This window comes from Eublepharis macularius, chromosome 9 (genome assembly GCF_028583425.1).
Source record: "Eublepharis macularius isolate TG4126 chromosome 9, MPM_Emac_v1.0, whole genome shotgun sequence".
NCBI classification, from domain to species: Eukaryota; Metazoa; Chordata; class Lepidosauria; order Squamata; family Eublepharidae; genus Eublepharis; species Eublepharis macularius.
Window position 1 is genome coordinate 62,433,500 of NC_072798.1, and position 24,810 is coordinate 62,458,309.

Here is a 24,810-nt window from a genome sequence, read left to right on the forward strand (position 1 = left end):
ACAAGGAAGTCAGGTTTGTCGCCTGCAGAACACACTAGATGGCTAAATACAGAGGTAACAAAATGAAATTAGCCAAATGGGTGACCTTTGAGGAAACAGTGAATAATAAAATGGAATTGGTTTGGGTAAATCTACATCTTCAGCATGAATGCCTACCTTTTTATTTTATCCATCACAAGACTTTTCAACAAGACTACCATAATTAAATGATATGAAACAAGTGGGTTTATAAAATAAAACCAGCTATACTTGGTTAACAATGCATATTCAAGCATTTGTCAAAACCCAATGAAATAACTCCAAACTAATTTTTACAGAATGAAAGGCAAAGCCTTTGGTTCCTGAAAAAATTAAAAATATTGCTGATTCCATCCAGATAGGAAATCTGTTACATTAACTAAAATTTTTGATAACTAACAATTTGCCCTTCAGAAGCCTTGTTTTACTTTGATTACATTATATATCACGATTTACAATACTGTTTTAGCCAGGCACTCTGCTATGTCAGCATCCCTATTTTGAACTAACAATGCTCAGTGATGAGCCAAAAAGTTGTGCTTGGCTCCCACAATTACAGTTTCTTCTCCCCCTGCCCCTGCCACTTTCTATGCCCTTTTCAAAAACATGAAAGTGAAGTATTGGCTTGCTAATTACTTTTATCCAGACTATAGGAAAATTAGTTTATCTTCTTGATCAAAGAATATTAGGCAGATCATGGCTGATTAGAATGCAACAGTAAAATCTCCATACTTTTTATTCCACCCCCTTTTCACTCCAAAATAGGGCCTATGTCAAATATGTAGGTATTTCCCACGGCCAGGCTGGACTTGGTTTCTAACAAGCGCTGTGGTTGGAACAATGGTTCCTACACAGCCACTGAAGTTCTTTAGTTCAGTCTTTGTGCACAAAAAGTACTGGGAACTCTTAGCAAGCATTTGATGAAACATCTAGATTTACATATTTCCCTAATTGCATTTTCTGAATGTGTGTACAACTTATCAGACAAGAGTTTAAATGTTTTCTTTATTTCATTGCTACGGCAAAAAAGAAGAAGCCTTGCTTGCTCTAGCATAAAAACGTATTCAGTTGAGAAAAAATTACCAGTTTTCGATAAAGTGGGAGACAGTGGCAGTCATAATACAGACAAGAGTATAGTATACTACTGTACAGCTTTATTAGGTGCTTCCAAAAGCTAATTTTTGAATTTACCTTGAACTTTCTCCCTGTTAACATGTTTCATTCTAAAAATTTTCCATTCATGAAGCTCCCTGAAATGCCTGTTTCCTCATAAAAAGTTTTCCCTAAAATTTGTGTGTCATAGTGAGCATTAGCTATGCTGCTTTATTTATTGTCAATTACTATACATTAAAGGTAGATCTTATATTTAGATCCATTTAAACATTACCATGCAGCTGTCCATTTGAAAATAAAATGGTTGCCTTCTTTCACTTCAGTGGGCACAATACAAAACATCCATTGAGTTTTGCCTTTATTACAGCTGCCAATGCCCAGCCGACTTTTAACAAACCAACCAAGCGGAATAACAATGCAGCTGCAACATTTTATGGTATTTCTGTTAGTTCTCTTTTGAGACTAAAGGTGTTAATTAGGAATCAAAGAATACAACCCTGCCAGCCTTTTTTCACAATTTATACCATAGCCACTGCAGTTTTCAGAAGAAAAATAAATCTAATAAAGGGACAAAAATGTTGTTTGTCACACCAATAATATCTACTTAAGACTCTTTGATCACAAGCGTTTTATGTAGTCTTGTCAGACAGGCTGAAAATATTTTTCCACCTTTTTTCTTTTTCTGTCAGCTTGCCTGAATACTGATTCTAAAGCAGTCTGAAAAGGGTTGGGGAACAACTAATAACAGTTTGTACTATCAGTGAAAACGGGTCTTCTTGTTAAAATAAATTAATCAGTGGTCCATTTTTCCTATTAAAACACCTACAGTTCTGAATTGCGCTCTTTACTTCTCTGCCATGTGCAGGACTAGGCTCATTTATGTTGGCACTGGCTATCAAGCATTTAATGGCCTGGAGTATACAATACATATAGTTGGAATATTATGCATATTTTAAAAGAAATGTTATAGAATGGCAGACAAGAGTTTTGCTTCAAAACACATAAGAGATCTCATTCTGAATGATACGTACAATTTTGTTGGTCATATTTTTAAAATGTATATTTTTACATCACAGATTTGATACAGAGAGGTACATATACCACATTAAAAGATATCAGCATGAAGTCATTACCCTTAATCTGCAGTCAAACTTAAAAACTGGAAATAAAAGTTTATGAAGTCAGCACTGCTGGGAATTAGTCAAGGTTCTGAGCTTTCCCAGCAAGAGCTTTGACTGCTGGATATTCCAATAATGCCAAAATCCATTAATCGTGCTGCAGAAAGATAGAAAGAAGCTCTAGTTGTTGATTTAACATTAATGAACTGATGAGCTTCCAAACTAGCTTGCAGAATTGTCTGAACTATAAAACAAATAAAGTCATTTTTAGTTTATTTCACAAAGTTAATAACAAATTTACAGTCTAGCTTTGGCCTCGTCCTTCGTATGTTTGTTTATATGTTTATGTTTTTTGTATTTCTATATACTTTAAAATGTTATTTTAATGTTTTAAATGTTTTAATATCTGTTGTTCTTGTTATCAGGAACCTCATTTGGGTGGAAAGGCGACATATAAATGTTTTAAATAAATAAATAAAATGGAATGTAATTCAAGACTTTACAATTCACACTGGTCAACATTTCATTTTGTTGCAAAAGATTAACTACAAAATCAATGCTTAGATCTAGTAAGGAGAGATGGCAAAGAAACAAAGAAGTGTCTCCTAAAATCAAGGTGGGTGGAAAACGAAAAGGCATCTGGGGCAAACAAAAAGGCCTTTAGACTGATCCAAAAAATTGATCTATGCAGGGCTGGATCTAGGGTTCCGGGCGCCTGGGACAACCCAAGTCCTGCTGCCCTCACGCGTGCACTCTCCCAGCGCTGTGTGATGACATCATCACACAGGGTGAGCGTGCTGCCAGTGGAACGGTGGCAGCGCCAGCAGCTGGGAGGCCGCCTGCGCCACTTGCCTGCCCCGCTGAGGGGGTGGCCAGCTTGCCGCACGCTCCCTGTCCTGCAGGGCAGGTGAATGGCGCGGGCGGCCTCCCAGCCCTCTGTGCTACTTGCTTGCCAGCTGCTGGGAATGTGCCGCTTGTGCCATTCACCTGCCCAGCAAGACAGGGAGCACACGGCAAGCTGGCTGCCCCCTCAGTGGGGCAGATGAGTGGTGTGGGCAGCCTCCCAGCTCTCCGTGCCATTCACCTGCCTGGCTGAGGGGGCAGCCAGCTTGCCGCGCACTCCCTGTCTTGCTGGGCAGGTGAATGGCACAAGCGGCACATTCCCAGCAGCTGGCAGCTGCGCCCGGCGCCCCCTCTTTGGCGGTGCCAGGGGCAGACTACCTCCCCTGCCCCCCTCGATCCAGCCCTGGATCTATGTGCGCATTTTCAGCCTGTGACAGCTATCATATTTCTAGTACTGCTTTGAAGAGATAATTATTCATGAGATAGCTGAATTTGGATTTTGGCACACCTTAGTTAAGACAGCAGTAACTACATTCTAACCAACGACATTGGTTAGAAATGTGTATTTAAAATAGAACAAACACATATGAACATCAAATTCAGTCTATAGTGGCACAATCACATCAGTTTGTGGCAGTGTAGCTGAAGCAGAGCAGTGAACTGATTGAAAATTGTGCCTGCCACAGGCCAAAAAACTCATGTGGTTAGACTCAAGACACTAGACAAAGTACTGGACTTGCACTCGGGATATCTGTGTTCAAACTGCAAGTTCATGCATAAACACGTCAGATACTCAGAGCACTCTTTTCCAGTGTACAATGGGATTACATCTCTGTCTACTACGAGGAAATAAACTCTTAGAACATTGTAATAAGGTTGGACAACCAGAATGTATCTTATGATACCAGTAGTGAAAGGCCATTATCATTGCTACACGCAGAAATGAGATTAACATTGCTACATGCTACATACAGAAATTAGATTATTTGCAGCTCATGATTTTTAAAAAAATCTATGTGCCATCAGGTCGCCTCCGACCTATGGTGATCCTATGAATGAAAGACCTCCAAAATGTCCTATCATTAACAGACTTGCTCAGATTCTGCAAACTGGAGGATGTGGCTTCTTTTATTAAGTCAAACCATCTCATTTTAGGTCTTCCTCTTTTCCTACTACCTTCCACTTTTCCTAGCATTATTGACTTTTCCAGGGAATCTTGTCTTCTCATGATGTGACCAAAGTACGATAGCCTCTGTTTTGTCATTTTAGCTCCTAGGGAGAATTCACGCTTGATTTGATCTAGTACCCACTTACTTACTTACTTAGACAATATCTTCATTCAAATGAGACACAAGAGCTCTCATACTCTCCCTCCCCTTTGTGCATACAATTTCCCTTACAACATACATTTTTGTTTGCTACAGACCTTGAATTGACATAATATGGTCTACACTTTCATTCCAATGCACAACTGAAGCTCAGTTCTGACAAGATGGAAGTGCTACTGGTGAGTTGAAGATCTGACCCAGGATTTAATGTATCACCTTTTCTTGATGGTGTTCCTTTGGAGGAACAGCCCTGTAGTTTGGTCTACTGTTGGATAAGCAGATGATATTTGTGGTCAGGAATTCTGCAGCTAGGACGTTAATGGGTTGTAGGACCATATCACTTCAGTTTTGGACCATCTACACTGGCTCCCAATCTGTTTCTGAGCACAAGGTGCTAGTGTTTACTTTCAAAGCCCTCTACCAACATATAGGCCTGCCTACTTCCTTACAAATTTACCTGACCATTATGATCATGTTCTGTGGCCCTGCTTTAGGTGCTCCTGCCTTCTGAAATTAGATGTTTGACAACCTGGGAGAGGGCCTAGTCAGTCAGGGCACAAAAACTCTGGAACTCTCCCCAGAAATATTCAGCAGGTGATGATTTTTTTTTTTTTACTGGTATTCCTTCAGCGAGCCCTCCTTCCTGCCCATAATTGTTGTTTTTATGTCTTTGTATGTATGTTTTAATTTTGGTTTTAATTGTTTTATAGATGTGTTTTTGTTTGGTTTTAATGGTTTTTAAGATGAATTTTTATAATGCTTATTTTAATTGTAAGCCATGTGGCCATGATGAGATGCAGAAAGGCAGGGAATAAATTTTGTAATAAATAAACAAGCAAGCAAGCAAGCAAGCAAGCAAACAGGAAAGTCACTTTAAACCATGGCTGCCAGTTGTGGTTTGTTGAATTACACAGTTCAGCAAATGATGGTTAATAATAAAATGGGCTGGTGAAAGAGGGAACTTGTGCATAATAGGGTAGGAGGAGGGAGAATACTTGACCACAACTCTTTCCCATCAAGGATCATCTAAACTGAACTCATATTAAAACAGGATTTTAAGAAGGTACTAAAATTTAATCTGTAATAAGGTTGCACAATCAACATTCCTTTCTGTAGCAAGAAAACAAAATCTTTCACATAAAAATGTATTGCACTGCAAAAACATCAGACAACTATTTTTCTTCATCAGTTGGTATTACCTTTTAGTATAAAATTGCTACCCTTCCAACAATAATTTAATAGACCATATAAAAATGTTCTTGGGTGGTCTCTAGGCAAGGAATAAATTTTAGAGGAAAACAGTAAACAGTAAAGATGTTTCTAACATATGGCTCTCTTGTGGAGAAACAGATTTGCATTTTGTTCACTTTTGGAAGTCTTTTTCAGTCACTAAATTGTAGATACTCATACTAAATCAAGAGTACAAGGCCAATAAAAACTAGTATATAAGACTGATTTTATATGGATAGTTGGAAATTTTTCTCCTTACCTAAAACAAAACTCAAAAATCCCAAGAGCTAATACTAGTGGATTACCTAACATTTCATTTTACAGTTTCTCTCAGTGATCAAAAACAGGAAGACTCCTTGATAAAGTTTTTTTTTAAAGTTGGGATGAGCTGATTTCTCCAGCTCTGTCCCAATTAAGATCTGTTTAATCCAGAGGTTTCATTCAAGTGATCTTCTGTCAAATTGTATGGAATGGTGAGGAGTAGAAGAATCATGGATTAAAGAGGGGAATGTTCCTCATGCCATGGATATCATTGGCAAAGAGCGGAGGAGACTAAGTTTCATAGGAATAAGTTTCCACAAACCTGGCTAGGGATGGGCACGAACCAGGAAAATAGCAGTTCATCGGTGATTCATGGTTTGTCACATTTCACGAACCATGAACCGCCATGAACTTTCCTAGTTCATGAACCGGTTCATTTGGTTTGGGCATATGTCACTTCCAGTGCTGCAGAAGGTCTGCAGAAAGCCCATCCCCCTGTTGCCTAGGGAACAGATTGATTGGCACCAGGCTGTCTGCAGTGATGAACTGAAAAACAAATCGAACGAACTGCTCTAAAAATCATAGCGATTCATCATGGGTTCATCAAAAATGAGCTCTGACAAACCACCAGTTCACTACCCCCCCCCCCCAAAACAGCCTGGTTTGTGATGAACTTTGCTTCATATTTTGGTTCGTGCCCATCTCTAAACATTAAAAACAAAATAACAGAAATCTTTTAAAAACTAGCTATCTCCCAGCAAATTAAAACCTTTGAAAACAAAACTTTTGGCATACAAATAACTAATTGTAAATTGTATTCTGTTTCTATAATACACACAGAAGACTGCAACAGTGCACTTGTGCTACAGAGAAACAAAGAGAAAAAAAGAGAAAGAAGGCAGGTGAAAAGTGGAGTTAAACCATGGGTTTACATTACATCTGACCCATGTCTAAATATCAATCTTTTGATTGTGTGGCAATGTTGCCACTGGTCTGGCATAGCCCACGATTTTGATGTCTGAGACAAGTTCAAGTGGCAGCAGCAGTGCTGAATGTGATATGTGATAAGAAAGTTAGAAGGGAATTTCTAGACCCACTAAATCAGCTCCAGCAAGGAAAAAGGCATGAAACAACAAGCAATGCATCAATTATACTCCTTCCCAATAGCTTCTTAAAAGCTATTGTTGAATTTCTGTCACTGTGGGGTTTCCGAGTGTAGCAGGTGGGGTGCAGTGTGAAACAGATGATACTTGGAGAATTTAATATTTCATTGTTCTCTCTTATAGTCTCTGAGCTTATTCACACAAAAAGGTGACACTTGCTTCTTCTATATAATCATATTCTACTTCCCACTTGCGTGAGCCAAGCTCATTCATTAAAAATATGTACATCACAAACAATAATCCATCATGACATCTATACAAAACACGTGAGTATTGTTCATTGAAATATGGAAGGATATATTAGCAAGGTTGACAAATGAATGTGACAACTTTGATTTCTCAGGAAATTCATGAAGATATATTCTGACATTACTGAATATCTAAATGTGTTTTCTGTTATTCTGACCGATTCTTTTCATTCTGCAGATGATTGAGTTGAAGCATGTGGAATCATTACTAAAGACAGAAGCACTTTTAAGAAATATGAACTTACAAATATTTGAAGATGACAATACTGTATAGTTATAAAGCTGTACAATCTCATATGTCCTCTCAGGCAGGATCAGATCAGCTGTTAAGCACGCCAGAAAATCTCCCCAGAGGCTGCTGTCCTGGAGGACCAACACTGGAGGAAGACCCACCCCCATACCCCTGGATACCTCTAGATTCTGCCCACAGCACTCGTGGACTCCTGCTCCTCCCCCTCCTCTTACTGCACCAGTACATACCCCCATCTATGAGGAAGCATTTGATGGCAGCAGCAGCAGCAGCAGCATGGATTGCCTGCAAGAACAAGGTCCAAAGCTCTGCTGACCAGGAAGGTGAGCAAGCAAAAGGCACAGCTAAGCTTAGAAAGTAGTTTTGAGATCTGGTCAGGTTTTGAAGTTTGCTTTTGGCAATTTGTTCTTCGCCCCTTCATTTCTCCATCTTCAATTCCAGCTGATTTTGTCACATCTCCTGCTTCCATTTAAACCTGCATTCCTTTTTATCCCCCCTCTTCCATCTCTCTCTCTCTCTCTCTCTCTCTCTCTCTCTCTCTCTCTCTCTCTCTATGTCCTTCCTCCCTTCCCCCTATATTCCCATGTGGTCTTCTCTTATCCTCCTGCCCCCTGAGCCAGCTGCTACTTATCTGGGTCTGTCCAGCTCCTTTGGTTACAACTGTTCGGCTCCCTCCCAAGCACATGCAATTGCATGTCTTGCAGCCTGTGTGCTGGGGCAGGCAGCCGCAAGCTTGCTCCTTGCAGCCTGCTGATCATCAGGCTTCCTGCTATGGGTGACTCCAGCCCCACCTTACCTGTCTTTTGTCCAGCTAGCCTCTGGCTGAGTGCAGGGGACACGGGAGTGCAAGGGCAGCACTGCCAGTCACCCTCACCGACCAAGGCCTACCCTGCTTAGCTTCTGATATTTGATGAGATCAGGCTTGCTGCTGATTTCTCTGTGTTTTACCAGTACAGATACTATTTATTTAATTGCACCAAGACTGCTATTAATAACACTATTAATATTCAGTAATAACACCACATACGTAAACAGTGCAATATGGATGATCTGGATAAAATTCACACACAGAGTAAGAAAAAACAGCTTTTCTTTTGCACCGTTTACAGTGCAATCCTAAGCATGTTTACTTAGGTCTCACCAAATTCAATGGGGCTTAGCCTCTAGCAAGTGTGTTTAGGGCCGATTCCAGATGACTAACCTTAAGTCGCTTCATGCCGCCCTCTTCCGGATCGCGACGGGGAAAATGCGAAATATCGCGTTTCCTCGCGCGAGTTTTGCGTGTCGTCGCGCAAAACTCGCGCGAGGAAACGCGATATTTCGCATTTTCCCCATCGCGATCCGGAAGAGGGCGGCATGAAGCGACTTAAGGTTAGTCATCTGGAATCGGCCAAGGATGTAGTACTCTAGAGGAGCAATCCTAAACCAATCTACATGGAACCAAGTCTCATTTTATTCAATGGGGTTTATTCCCAGAAAATTTTTCTTAGGGTTTTTTATTTCAGCAAAAAAGAATAGAAGAATTAACTGATAATATTTAATTACTAAATGTGATGTCTCAAACAAAAACAGATCAGGGGGAGGGCAACAGCCGCTGTATTTCTCCTCTTGTCTCTAAAGACAATTCCTTACAGGGTGACTTTGAATAATGTCAGCAGAAGCCTCTTGTCTAACGCTACTGGAGCTCATTAGAAATTGTCAAAGCCAAGTGGTCTTTTAGATGAATAGCGTTTTCTTTCCCTCTAATATACTATTATTATTTCCCCCTCTATCTTGCAGTTGCCATGAGAATGATCACACGAAAGAGAGGCAGGATTTTTTTGTTTCCACTCCACTGATTAAATGGGGTGAATGGTGGCCATATTTGGAAGCCTGAGTACAATTTTGTTGTAACTTCTCAAAAATGATATTGTAGAACTGTAAAATTGCAGAAAGGGAAACCAAAATGATCAAAAGGTGTAGATACCTTTTAGAAGGAAAGGCTAAAGAATTTGGGCTTCTTAGTTTTAAAAAGGAAGACGTGGGGAGATAAGACAGAGATTTATAAAATGATGCATGTGTGGAACTCCCCCCCCCTCCCCAAACACTTGTCATCACCTACTGAAACTGAGGAGCAGTACAGGTAGACAGGTAGAGCACACTTATCTGGGAGTAAGTACTGATTACAGTGGGACTTACTTTTGAGTAGAGATAAACAGGATTCTGTAGCAAGCCACTTTGGTTGCCCAGTGTTGGACTGAAAAGCTAAGTAATAAGACAGGGGGCCACTTCAACACTTTTTTCAGGGCTGTTTTAGCTCCCCAATCCGCCCAACAATATAATTTCCAGATTATTAGATACCATATGCAGAACACGCCAGTATTCATTTATATTACTAGATAATTATATGCTGTAATTTTCAGAATCTGCAGCAGATTTACCACGTTTTTCAATAGTATTGATTTTGTGCAGTCTGACATCAGAAATATTTACTATCATGCTAATATAAAAGTGGATCAGTCTTTATAGGGAAAGGCTAATCAAACCCTTAATAGAGTTGACCAGGATAACGTATAAAATGTGTTAGCAAAAGTACTATGGGCCTTATTCTAGCAAGCTAAGACAGAGCACATAACACTACCTAATTTCTGAGATAGGTTTTGTTTTAGTTGGTGTGGCAATGCAAACTACTATTTATTTACACTATGGAAGGTAAAATAGCTTTACAGGGCTGGGTTGTTAGAACAAATTAACAAAGTCTTGTGAAGAGCGCAGTTTTTATTTGTTTCATTCAGAACCTCTACAACTTTGTTCCTATTGGCATGGTAACAGCCAAACCATGGTTTCTCTGTTACATCTGAGCCTTGACCCATATGGAGGTAATAGAAAGTGCTGTCCGGTCATAGCTGACTTATGGCGACCCTTGCTGGGGTTTTCAAGGTAAGAGGCTAACAGAGGTGGTTTGCCATTGCCTGCCTCTGCAAGACAGGTCTTCTTTGCAGGTATCCCATCTAATTATTAACCGCCAACCCTGCTTAGATTTCAAGATTTGATGAGATCAGGACTGGGCTATCCAGGTCAAAGTTGACTCATATATTCTCCCTCTTTTCCTCACATACTTTGATTCTCTTCTTGACTTCCTGAAGTTGGCAAACCCTCAAACACTGAAGTTGGCTTACAAACCAGAACTAGAAATCATGCTCAGACTGCAGTTTTTCATTCTTATGAAGGACAAGTACAAGCCATTGGTTACCAGTTCAGATGTAATGGCAAACTTTAGGATGTTGCCATAAAGAGGGAATCAGAGCATGAAAAAGGTAGTGGGAAGGTGGGAGAGAATGCAAAACAAAGCCTTGCACATCTACTGCCAAACTATGGTTTGTCTTTTTCACCAGCAGTACACAGAATTTACTCATTGTGAATGCAATCCACAAAATGGCCATCCCTGTGCCAATACTAGGTGCCATAACCAAAGACAAAACTGCACAATCTAGCTGCTATACAAACACACAGCTAGAGTTGTTGTGAACAGCCAGATGCAACAGCTGTCAATCAGGGAACAGGACACTGTGGCCCTGCGGTACTTTGCAGAAGAATGTTGTGACTGCTATCCAGGGGTCATTTCGTAGAAAAAGAGCTGCAGGAACTCATTAGCATAACTTATTATCATATGCCATGCCCCTGACCATGCTGAAACGGCTGGGATTCAGCTGCTGCAAGAGGGGGGAGTGTTCCTCCACCTGGCAGTGGCCCGATCAGGGCTGTTTTGGCCCCAAGCCAGGCCGAAAGGGGCTCAAAATGGCTCAAAATGGCCATTTTGGGCAGGTTTGGGCCTGGATCAGGGCAAAACAAGCCCAGACCAAGTCAGTGCCATGCAGGGGAGGTTTCCCCTGCCTGGCACTGACCCGATCCCGGCCATTCTGACCCCGATTCCAGTGGAAAAGGGGGCCAAAATGGCCAAAAATGGCACTTTGGGGCCCAGATCGGGGCTGAAATGGCTGGAACTGGGTCAGTGCCGGGTGGAGGAGGCTTCTCCCACCCAGAACCAACCCAATAAGGATGATTTCACCCAATCCAGGCCAAAATGGGCCCCAAACGGCCGAAAATGGCCATTTTGGGTCCGTTTCAGCCAGGATTGGGGCCTAAACATCTGGGACCCGGTTGGTGCCAGGTGGAGAAGGCTTCCCCCACCCGGCACCGACCTGATCCAGATGGTTTCGGCCCAATCCTGGCCAAAAATGGCCATTTTGGCCCATTTTGGCCCGGATCAGGGCCTAAACGGCTGAGACTGAGTTGGTGCCAGGCAGGGGAGACTTCCCCCACCTGGCACCAACCCAATCTGGATGGTTTTGTCCCTGATCCGGGCTGTTTCAGCCACAATCTAGGCCGAAATGGGCGCAAAATGGCACCATTTGGGCCTGGATCCAGGCCTAAATGGCCGGGATCGGGTTGGTGCCAGGTGGGGGAGCGTTCCCCCGCCTGGCACCAACCCAATCTAGGCCATTTCAGCCCCGATCGCGGCCATCTCGGCCCCAATTGAGGCCTAAACGGCCCCAAATTTTTCAAAGTCAGGTGGGCAGGACAACCTGACTGTTGGGGGAACTGCTGGAATGGCGTTCCGGTGCATTCCCCCTCCAAATGAGCCCTGCTGCTACCACCAATCACAGCACTGATAATAGTTGTTGTATGGATGCTGGGCAATGCCCACTTGTTAACAAGGCAGTTGCAGGGAAGGGGAATCTCATTTCCTCTTCCTTTGCTTTTCCTGTCCAAAACATCATTGTCTGTTTCTTCCCCTCCCCTGCTTCTCAAGGATCCTTCTCATTTTCTTCCCCACTCTTTACCCTCCACCCATCTCTCTGGAAAATCCCCTTACCCTCCCCCTCTCTCCTAGGCATAGCCTTACCCCCTTCCCAGGCTCCCTCCCAAACACTTTAACCCTTCCCCCCTCCCTGGTAAATACTTTTTCCTTCCTCTCAGGTAAATGTTCTTATCCTTTCCCTCCCTGGCTCCCTCCCAAATACCCTTACCCTTCTAGTCTTCATTTCAAACACCCTTCACTCCCCCCTCACATGTTCTTCCTCTCTGTTCCCTCGTTCTTACTTCCTTGAGGTGCCTTGGCTCAGCGCTGGCCCTCCCTAGGCTGGGGAGGGGGGGTCTCACCATACTGCAGCATAGTTTGGGTATGGCAGGGCTCTGCATGTGCAACAATGCTCCCTGCAGCCCAGTGCCTGTCAGGGACACCACCACTCCGCTGGGGCTCAGCACTGGCTGGGTGCTCTGGGGCTCCATGCATCTCAGTGCTGCCTCCCTTGTCTGATTGCTGACCTGTTCCATATGTCCCAGAATAGCAGCTGGGGGGTGGGGGGAGCAAAACAGGCCCTGCCCTTCTGTCTGATCAGATCTTGGCATACTGTAACAGGAGGTGAGTAAGGAGAGCTTGAACACAGCATGTACTGTTGTTTAGGGGAGGATTAAGCCCCCAATACAACATTTTTTACTTTTTGTATTTTTCTGCGAACTTGGTGGGGTTCCCCCAGGTTGCAGAAGCCTCTGTTGTGTTTCCAAGTGGCCCCAGCCTGTGAGTTTAAATTTATGCAGATCAGGGCCAGTTGTCTATTGGCCATTAGTATATAATGATGCTGATGCTGAAGTATGCATTATTACAATAAATCACAGCCTTGAGCAAAAGTGGATGGAGGGGTCATAGAAAGTATAAATGTAATTATGTTTTGAACTGCTGCAAACCTGAGTTGTGATTTTAATGGTAAGCTTTTGAAAGAAACTGTGCTGTAGAAAAGGCTGAGTTAACAAGGGAACAGTTGAAGAAACTCTAATCTCGATTGGCATGTTGACTGGGAAGGTCACTTCCATGCACGCGTTCTCAGCTGGAGTCGGGCTCCCTCTGTCAGCCCAATTGTCCTCTGCACTCCAGATACTAAGACAAACTGAAGGTGCCTTCACTCTGCCAGATCCTTGTATTTTACTAGTTTAAAGCGTTTCCTTTTTTCCTGTCAGCTTACATATCGTTTCCACAGAGCAGTAGCCACAAAAAGGAGCATTGTGTGTGCAAGTGCCTTTTCAATCCCTCCCCTTAAAGGCACATTACCCTGAATGAAAACAACACAGAGATTTCATTCTTTGCCACTGCTGTTTAGCAAGCAGGGGAACCTGACAAGTATTATAAAAACGGTTTCAGTTGGGTTTTAACAACTAAAAGGAAATCCAATATTTTTTAAAAAAATTGAAAAATGCCAATTGCTCCCCCCCCACATAAATCAAAGTAAAAAAAAAATAAAGTAGTCATATGATGCATCCACCATAATCCTGTTTTAAATTAAAAGGATTCTCTTAATTCATAAAAGGCAATGAATAAAATGATAAACTAGCCCAAATGAGGAACAGATCAGGAAGACGAGTAGAAGAGCTGGGCTTAGATTGGAGCATCTCTGCTTGGGATTGCATTGTAAATCTTTGGATTTACTATCTTTACATTTTATAAATAGATCTTTTATACAATGAATAGTGTGCTTTTTAAATTAAAGAGATTTTTTTTATTACGTTTTAATAGAAAACAATAATTTCCCTTTCTTAACCCAGAAACAACATATTATACAAATATAATAATTGCAATAATCTAAGAAAAGTCCAGATTAATAGTAACGCAATATTTTGGAAGTTCTTCTGGCAGTGAAAGAATATGAACAATGAGCAATGACAAAAGCACTTTGAGTAAACATATCATTAAACCACTGGATATACATCCGTTTTCAACTCATTAACAGTAGTTATGCAAGGAACAAATAATGCAAGACGGGCCTGCCAGGAAGAGCGGCCAGTTCCACTCACCTACCTTGGACCAGTTGTTTCAGTGAAGTCTATGGGGCTACACTGAGTCTACTTAGGGTAAGTGGCACAAACATCTTGAAAAAAGTTCATAATATACCAATAGATATATTGATATATACCAATAGATCTAGTAAATTATGAATGATAAAAACAGAAATTGTTCATACAAAAAATAATTAACTTTTAAAAAATAAACCCTGAAATCTATTATCAAGAAAAAAATGAACAATTATGGAGCTACAGCAACATTGTTATTTGTGATTTTGTCACTAACTTGTTCTTGCAGTCTTGGACAAGCTATTTTTTAACTTCCAGAATTTGTTACTACTGATTAGAGGTTTTCTTATGGCACAGAATTGTTATGGCATTTAATGGATATTCCACATATAAAGGACTTGTAGATCCTGGATCTTAGCTTTCTCTACAACAGACTGATGATAAGAAAGCGTCACATTTGTAATTAGAAACAGAGGCCACCGGTTTACTCTGTCAGATACCATGTAGAATTTACATTAATCAATAGGAACTGAACATACACAATGTGTGTGCTATAAGCCTAAAGTAAATAGGAAACCATCGCACTTTAAACATTAAATACCTCTGGATATATAAATGCATAACTGCCAACAAAAAGATACGTCTTTATAGAGGAACTTAAGTTCCTTTTCTGAAATATAAGCGAGAATGAACTGTACAGCTGATGTTTTTGTAGTATTCATTAGTTTTATTCAAGCAGGGCCATATCATGATCTGTAAACCAAAAAAATAGTTTAAAAGATGCAACTAGATTTTCATAATAGCATTTGTATTTTAAAAATATAGGTACACCTCCATCAGCTCTCCTCATCTCTGAACTCCTTTTGATGTTAAAATTAGGCCTACAGCAGCCCTGCTTTATACAAGAATAGGGAAGGTGATAGTTTCATGCTTCTGTTTGCACTGGCAGTCTTAGGTACTGGTCAACCAGGGCTGTCGCTCCAGGCCCTCAACCACTGTGCAGCTGCCCTGTCTGCCCTCTCTGCCACTGCAGCAGCTTGAGAGATGAGAGAAAAAAGGCTGCCCCTCCAATTGCCATACATATGCCCTGCCTCTGTCATACTGCAACTGAGTCAACATGACAGGCAGTGGGAGAAGGGGTTCTGTAAGACGCTGCTCGTTTACCAGCCAGCCCCAGCCAAGCAGCTGGCTGGCAAGTGAGAGTTTGGGCAAGTGGCACACAGTACCCCCCCCGCTCCCTCTATGTCTCAGTCCTTCCTTGTTGGTGGCAGAAAGAACCCCTTCCCACCTGTGTAGCCAGTCACTGTTATTATCTGGTTGGCTGGTACACAAGGCTGCAGCTGTGTGGGAAGGCAGCACGCACACACAACTACAACACATGCTCTTTCTTCTCTTCTGTGGCCCATGTAGTAGCTGCTATGCTCAGACAAAATTCACAGGTGATGAAAGTGTGTGATGGTGGAAATAAAGGGGGTATGGGGGATCTCCATCTCTGACTTTTTGTCCAAGGCCCCATAAGCATTAAGACCATTCCTCCATGTTTGCCTGTTATCAGCACAGAAACATGGTATTAAAACTAAAGACTACGCAGTGGGTTAATCACACTAAATTATGGTTTGAGTTTCCAAATATATAACAAGCAAACTATGATACAAAGCAGGATGAATTTCATACCCTCTCAGTTACTAATTCACACATTATGGAGTGCACAGGTTGGTTCTGGGAAACCTACCCTATATAACAGTCAAATGTGAGTTAAAGTTCTCAGTTCTTGCGTATGTTGTGCTCAATCTGGAACAGAACATGTAGGTTTCCCCAACAGACCAGATATTGCCTCTAGACTGTTTCAGGTCAGGTAAAAGGTATGGAAGGGAAGGCTGAATTGAGCACTATGTACATAAAGGACTGAGGACAACCAGCAAATCATGCCTGCTTGTTAAACAGGGGAGGAGGCCCCCAGACCCAATCTGTGTACTCTGTAATGTGTGAATTGGATTCATGATCACTCCCATCTGCATGATGAAACAGATTTTGCAGGCACAGTAATGGCTACAACTATGTTTGTCAATTGACATCAACCATACTTGGCTGGCAAACCATAGTTTATGAATTGGGCTTGTTGGCCAGTTACAAACCATGATTTGTCAATTGAGACATCACAATCAAACCATGGGTAAGCTTCCTCAGCCATGTTTTGACATGATGCTTGAACTGAGCCAATGACATTGCAGGCAGACTTACCAGCACAAGTATTTATAGTGCTATTTGAAACACTTGCAAGACCAGCTAATCTGACACAAGAACCAAAGTAATGTCTATTTCTGAAAATGTTGTTTAAAAACATATTCAGAATGCCAGCTGCTGAAATACTGTAGGATTAAAATCTTTGTTCTTATTGATAGGGCATAAGTATCACATCTTTAGGTATCAGGCCTGCAGAAATATTTCAAAACGTTTTTCAGTACTTGGCATCCAAGATTTTTAAAGGCTTACCTACTGCTTACCTACTTACGTACCTACTAAGAGCCACGTGGCACAGAGTGGTAAGCTCCAGTACTGTGGCCCAAGCTCTGCTCATGACCTGAGTTCGATCCTGGTGGAAGCCGGGTTCAGGTAGACAGCTCAAGGTTGACTCAGCCTTCCATCCTTCCGAGGTCAGTAAAATGAGGACCCAGTTTCCTGGGGGTAAAGTGTAGATGACTGGAGAAGGCAATGGCAAACCACGCCATAAAAAGTCTGCCAAGAAAATGTCATGATGCGACATCCCACCATGGGTCAGTAATGACTCGGTGCTTGCACAGGGGACTACCTTTACCTTCTTTTACCTACTGCTCATATTTTAGCCGTAGATGAACAAAGGCAGGTGGACTAAAGCTGTGCCATCACATAATTTGGAAAACTTCGATTTAGTCAAAAAAGAGTAGCATCACCTGATACTTTCATTAAGCATTGTGTAGGCTGATCAAAATAACACTAATACTCTGTCCAGTCATACATGTCCTGCTCTGCATCTGCAAAGCATATAATGCAGCTAAATTCTTCATAACAAAAATGCATCCTCCTAGACAGTTTTACAGAGCCAGCTACTCATAAGGAAAATACTGTTCTATCAAATGTGTAATGCATAAACTTGAAAACTTATTTTAGAAACTAAGAGGTGCAATTTATAATTTCCAATACTTCCCTTTGCTTTGTTTTCCATAGGACAATTTTGGGCTGTTAGTCTTGTGTAATTAACACTGAAATACATGTGCACATTTAGGAATAAATTCCAATGGATGTAGTGAGACTTACTTCTGAGTTAATATGTACAGTATTGAGCTATAAATCTGTAATATTTATTTAGAAGTGACTTCTAGTCAAGCAAAGGAGAGTTATTGTAAAATGTGCTTAGAATCAGGATGCAGGGCACCCCAGATTGTACAGAACATGAGGAAGTGATCCGTCTTGCAATGGGATGAGCAAATATGATGCCGAGTGCGATCTGTTTTAAAAAAACATAAGTAAGCAGCTTTGCCATTTTGCCCCTAAGCAAGAAATTACCTGGGACAATCACTGAATGTGTCCATCTTCTACCTCCCTCTGATTATCTTAAGATGAGTGGTATTCAGAATAATAGGAAAGAGTCCAGTAGCACCTTTATGACTAACCAAGTTGGTTAGTCTTAAAGGTGCTACTAGACTCTTTTCTATTTTTGCTACTACAGACTAACACGGCTAACTCCTCTGGATCAGAATAATAGGATTTCCCCTGAAGTGTACATATTCTGCCCATCCTGTTTACAATATACTTCTCTAAATGGAATGAGAAGGTGCTGCTAAGAAAAAGCTATTGATTAACAACAACAAATGAAATGCAACTTCATTTAGCATTAACTTTTTCCTCAGTTTTGGACTATATGAGTTTTACAAACAGTAAACAAATTGGTATTAGTTTAAAATAAAACAAATTGGTATGAGTTTAACCGAGGCAGCTTGATAAAATGGTATCTCATAAAATGATATGGCTAAGGTTCAACCTTTATCATTTTGTATTATGTCAAAACCCATACCTATCTAGCTCACACCTTGCTCTACTATAGTTGAGAATAAATGAGTATCAATGATTTAAAATTCCACAAAATAGTAATGCAGTACTTCCAGCTGAAATGGGAGAACAATTATCCCTATTTAAGGCAGTTTCTAGTACTGAGGTCTCATACTTTACTAGTTGTACTATGCTCAAGTTTATTTTGCCTTGGGCCCCTTGAAAATTATGGGCACCGAGTAATTGGTCTTCACTGTCTCGAGTTGCATTTGTGCTTTCTGTGACACCCAGTACCAGTACTTGGGGAGATTAGGAGGAAGTATCAACTATCTATCTAAGCAAAACATGAACCCAGAGCCTTCAGAGATGGACCAAAGGGTTCAAACCTGGCTACTGCACAAATGCAACTTCCTCCCAATATGCTATACTAGTTCTTAATATATCCCAAAATGAGAACTCAACATGCCCCACTATATTCACAGTGAATAATCCATTGAGTTGCCTAATGAGCAACATCTTGTCTTGGAGAAAATATTCTAAATTAGGGTAGAGTAGCTTGTTTTTTCCTGTCAAACCCATCACCATTGCCTAAATATGAGTCTACTTGAAGTTTTACCATTTTATATAGGCATGATTTGGAGAATGCAACATTAATTGTATGCACATAAAGTTGATTTAATTTGTGCTGTGAAGTGTCTACAGCCAAGAAGGTAAAATTCTATTTTGTATTCAGCACATGGATGAATGTCTCCAGAAAAAGGAGGGGGGGGGGATTACTGAGCAATGCCATTAAGAGCAAAGCTATCCATGGAAATACACAGATTTTCTTAAGTGGAAAATATTTCTCTTTTGAAGAAAAAAAAATAACACCATGTTGCCACGAGCAGCAGATATATGTTTCATAAGCTGTATCAGAAGCCTAATCTGTGTTCCTGAATTCACACCCTTGGAAGTATGTTCTGTGGGGCATACTTTTAAGTAAATAGGTTGAAGTCTCAGAAGGGTGGAGCAATTAAAAGGAATTTTATCTACTTGAAATGCAAAGAACATTCATTACTGTATTATATTGTAACAATTGGAAAGAAAAAACAAACCAAGAACAAACCAAGACAAATACATCCAGACTGCAAGTATCACACATTTAAATGCAGAGAACAAGACAAAGTTACCCATGAGAGTATGGATATAATAAATAAACATAATAGATTTTAATACAGATCCGCCATCATATCATTACAAAGATACATCTGTCTTTGTGTACTACAAGACACCAGAAGTGGGAGCAATATAACAGAAAGTCGTGTGTTTTCCATTTACTTTACTCTTTATTTTTCACTTTCTAGGAAGGACATGCAATACTAAGAATGTAGGCCAGATACAAGTTCACAGAACAAGAGCTATCTATTATGTCTACTGCTTATTCCAACACACCATTTTAGCTCTCTAAATCTCAACAGAGATCAGTTAAAAATTAAATCAAATGCTATAGTTCAAAGCCTTGCCCTGAGGATCAAAGGTAAAGATAACGGCTAGCAGTTCTAATCAAGTTTCTGTTGTTATCTCATTTTAATTACCCTATAAACAATACATAATATAACACATTTGTGTAAGTATATTGCACTTACTCTGACTGGTTAACAGCACATATCTATAAAAGTTTTATACCCCATTATCTGATGAACAGGTGATTAAACAAAGATTTTTGGAAACCGATACACTACTGAAACTTTTGCAAGAAAGAAATTCTGCTTCTATGAAACATGTTGCAATTCCTGTTCTAAGAATCCTAAGTGAACAAGGATTTGATACTGAATTGAGATCCCCATTTGTACAGCACCATCTCGAGAGACACTAAAATAAGGTTACCGGCATACAAGTACTGAGAAGCCACAACTACATAGTTTCCCAGTGCATGCTGCAAAAGAAAACTTGGTGAGATAATCACAATATACATTAATTTTTATATGAAATGCTTTATGTGAGAAATGTTCCAATACAGAAGGGTCTATAATAATCCTCAACTGTACTTTTTTCACCTAGGATTACAAAAATCATTGCTGACATACATATGCTGTCAGTCTATGCTATATGATAGCAAATCAGTAGAGAAATACAAAAGGCAGATGAATTTTTTTATTTAATTTATTTTGTTTTTATCCCGCCTTTCTTCCCAATGGGGACCCAAAGCAGTTCATGCATTTCTCCTCTCCTCTGTTTTATCTTTATACAACCCGGTGAGGTAGATTAGGTTGAGAGGATGTGATTGTCCCAAGGTCACCCAGTAAGCTCCCATGGCAGAGTGGGGATTCAGACCTGGACCTCCCAGATCCTAACCCGACACTGTAACCACTATAATACTCTAGCATCTATCCACACACAGGTGATTTATGCCTGTGGCGACATATCACTCTTGTGCAGCCTACATCTCCAGACTGTGACTATGCTACACTAAGAGAGCAATCTTCAGCAGGTCTACTCAAAAGCCTACTCAGTTCTACTCAATGGAATTTATGCCCAGGAAAGTGTTCTTAGGATTGCACTGTAAGAGGATGGCTAAGGATCCCAGTCCTCAAACAACTGAGTGTGCAGCAGTCTTCGTCAATGTAATCAAGTGATTTGGTTATTCTCCGAAGAATTCTAATCATAGTCACACCCTTCTCAGTCCATTGAAGTTAATGGTCATAGAAGGTGTTACTGATTCGGAGTGCACTATAAAGCTTACAGTTTTAATGGGAACATGGATTGTGTGCATTATGATGGCATAGTTCCCGATGATGAAAATGTTCACCTGCAGCTAGACTTGTAAAATCATGGTGCCAGACACTGAAGAATTCATGGTGCATTTGAAGTTCCACATTGATGTCCATGCTTCACATTTGGGAAGTTTGCACGAGAATCACTATACCCTAAGCTTCCTACCGCTTGGGTGTCATAATGTGACAGAAAGATCTAAGTCCCTCCCTTTGCCCTAAGATTAAAGAATCACCCCAATCCTTGATCATTACTGTGTCACACACCCTTTCTGTAGATTAACTCTCCTCCCAGCTTCAACAGGGATTTGGGATTTTTATGTCACTATAAGTGATAACTGTCTTTGCCAAACCTGACGTCAACTAGTTTACTGACAGTTACTGAATGGTCCTTGTATTTTTCTTGATTAGATGCTAATTTTATCATTTATCCTATACATTCCTGCATTTCATGACCTCCAAGTCCTCCAACTTATTTCCTTCCCACGCTTCCTTCAAAAAAAAAATGACAACATAATGAGGATCCAGAACATGAAAGTTTCTGATGGAACAAAAGTGTGTTGAGTTTTTCATGTGTCACGGGACTCCTGTTTCTTTCATCTCCTGGAGCTCTCTTGCTTCTACAGAACAGCTATCCCAATTTACAAACATTAACTTGTCAGCCCCACAACTAAGCTCACATGCATTTCTGCAGCAGAACTGATCCGCACGAAACAAGCCTTCAGGATCTAACAAGATCCACAGTTTTGGGAAGAAATCTTTCCAGCATCGCACTTCAGGGATGCCCTCCTGTCCCCTATGCACGAGATTGCTGGATTCCCCTTGCACCGGCTCTTTTGGAAATGGTTGCTCTTTTCATTTTTTTCGGATGTTTGTTGCCCACCCTCCTCCCTGCTTGGAAATCCAGGTGGCTTAGCTGGACTTCCTAGGAGGTGTCCCACGAGCCATTAGAGACCCCACCCTAAAACCTCACTCGCTCCTTAGCACACGGGAACGTGGGGCGATCCCCGCCGGCCAGGGAGCCCGGAGCGGCTGCCGGCGCCTCTTCCCCTCGCCCGCCCCTCCCGCCTCCATGCCCCGCCCGCCCGCGCGCCAAAACTTACAGGTAGGAGGCGAAGACGCTGAGGTTGGCGGGCACGCTCGTCAGGCCCAGGTCCGAACAGTCCACCCGCACGAGCATCCCGTCGGGCTCACAGTGACAGGCGGCCGGGCAGCTCCTCTGTCGCTTCCCCGCCGCGCCGCCCGAGCCTTTGGCAGGCGCCGCGTCCAGCCGCAGCAAAGTGAGGAGCAGCAGCGCGCGGGCAGCTGTGGCCGCCGCCGAGGAGGTGTCCATGGTGCCAGGGCGCGGGGGCGGCGAGGAGGGCGCGGGGGCTTCGCTGAGCAGCCGAGGGCGCCGCTGTCATCCCCCGGGCGGTGACTGGAGGGTGCCGAGAAGCGCCGCCGGCTCTTAGCTGGGGGGTGGCGGGGGGAGCCTTCCCACCTCAGCTCGGGCGGGACCTCTGCGAGGAGGTACCGCCGAAGAGGCAAGCGCGACTGCCCTGGAGCCGGTGGCGCAGTTGGGACGCCGCTGGCGCGCCGCGCTCTGTGGCAGCATCTCAGCTTACACGCCGTTTTAAAGAGCTGGAGTCTGAACCGCGCGCGCCCACTGACGTCGCCCGAGCGTTGCCCGGCGCGGCGCTTCCCCGACTCCTGCCAGCGCCTGGGGGAGGGCTCGTGTGAGCGGGGAAGCTCGCCAGGGGGCGGGGCGCGGGCTCCGGTTGCTGAACGCGAGCAGCCGAAGCGGGCGCGCGGCCCGGCCGAGAGCGCAGCGCAGCAAGCGGGCTCCGTCTCCGTCTCTCTGTGTTTGGGGTGGGTGGGCGTTGTTTGTGACCTCGGCCTTTGCGCCAAACCGGGGAAGGGGGCCGGCTTGGCAACGGCTCGCCCCTCTGAAGTTCGTGACGAAGAGCGTCTTTCTCCCCTCACACACGAATTACCTCACGCTCAGTAAAAACAAACAGGAGTCTTGTCACGCCTTACTGACAAAACTTTATTCTAGTTCTAAGCTTTTGTGGACCAGAGCCCACTTCTGTGAACACAATGTGTCACAGGCAGATCTTTTATGCAGAAACATGGAAACAGATAAACACGTGTACACAGAACTGGGTCAAGGGGCTACGAAGCGCAGCGTGAAATGTACTATCCAAATCAAATCCAAAAAGGACCATGCACTAGTTATCTTTAAAGGATCGAGTCTATTGGCATCGTAGAGACCAAACGAGATTTTCAGAGTATAACGAACCCAGAGTCAAAACTCCTTCAAATACTCTCAAAGGTTTACACCCGGAAAATCTTGTTGGCCTCTAGGGTGCCACTGGATTCAAATCCTGCTGTTCTACAGTGCTGACCAACATGGCCACCTATCTGAAACTAGTTATATTAAGCTAGTCAACACTTACAATAGGTGGAAAGTCCCAGGTGTTGCCTAGGAAGTTAAAAGAAGTGAGATTAAAAAAAAGTCAAGTCTCCATTGAACTGAGTGGGGAGAGAGAGCTAGTGTAAGGAAAGATGGATCTATGGCACAGTGATGACTTCATGTGGAAGATGTGACTAAAAAATAAACAGTAAACAGCTGCTGCCTATGATAAGTCTCTGAAGATTCCTACTGGGATTTCCACCTATTTTCTGACAGAGGCCATGGGCCTTTACCAAGGGCCTGAGAAATAAAAAGTCAGCAAGTGAAGCCTTCCTCAGAATGGAGGTACGGTGATGGGAGGGGGCTTTTCTATCTATACAAGTAGCCATGGCTTGGGGACAGGGGAGACATCAGGAAGCCTCTTGTGCTTGCTTTACACATGATAGTTGCCCAAAACACGACTGGTGGTGGACTAAGCATTCCTGCTGGGTGTTACTATTTTTTTTAAAATGGGTATATTATTCCCAGTAAAAGGAACATCCAATAAGAAATAATGATCATTGTGAAATGATTATCTTTCCAGAAGGAATAGACAGATGTATATTCATAGCCTTCCTGTGTCTCCCCTTTCCACACAGCAGACAAATGCAAAGGTTTGTGTATACTGTTAGGTGTGCCCACCTTCTCCAAGCAGTGAGAAAATCCAGAGACAATACGACTAAGTCTCAGGTATGGCTTCCATGGGTGAGAAAAGACCCTGGAGACCATTGGTGTTCTTGCAATCGGTGCTTTATTTCCAAGTAGAACACAGGTGGAAGCATCCAGACCTCCTACAAGGCAGTTATGGTTGTCACCTCCAGCTTGGGAAAATCCTGGAGACTTGGGAGATGTATCCTGGAGAGGGCAGAGTTTGGGGAGAAGAGGGACCTCAGTAGGGTATAATACCTTACTCCACATCAGATCCTATATCGTATAACAAGCTTCATTTTCCAGCTAGCTCTCATTCTTTCTGCATCTCAAATCCCAATTTACCTTTTTCACATTTAATTCCTGAAACCCATTCCCTGAGCTGCATTGAGAGAGACCTTCTCCAAGATCTGATGAGTCCTTGAACAAGAGAGATCTCTGGAAACCATCTTCTGACAATTAGGTCTCATTGTTAAATTAGAGCCATTAAGAAGCATTAACATTCCTCTTTAGGCAGACTCATGCTGATAGACCCATACATGCTAATAAGGCAACTTT

The 24,810-nt window shown here is 42.3% G+C and overlaps 1 protein-coding gene across 3 annotated transcripts in view; it reads right to left on the minus strand.

Annotated features, from left to right (window-relative positions):
* The window catches only part of LGR5 (leucine rich repeat containing G protein-coupled receptor 5), a 124,787-nt gene extending 102,079 nt beyond the window's left edge, over nt 1–22,708 (minus strand). For all 3 annotated transcript variants that reach the window (XM_054988404.1, XM_054988403.1, XM_054988405.1), the window contains exon 1: nt 22,277–22,708. In XM_054988404.1, the coding sequence (XP_054844379.1) occupies nt 22,277–22,506 (230 nt within the window). In that variant the 5' untranslated portion in view covers nt 22,507–22,708. The remainder of the gene's footprint in view (nt 1–22,276) is intronic.
* Nucleotides 22,709–24,810: the final 2,102 nt, after the last annotated feature.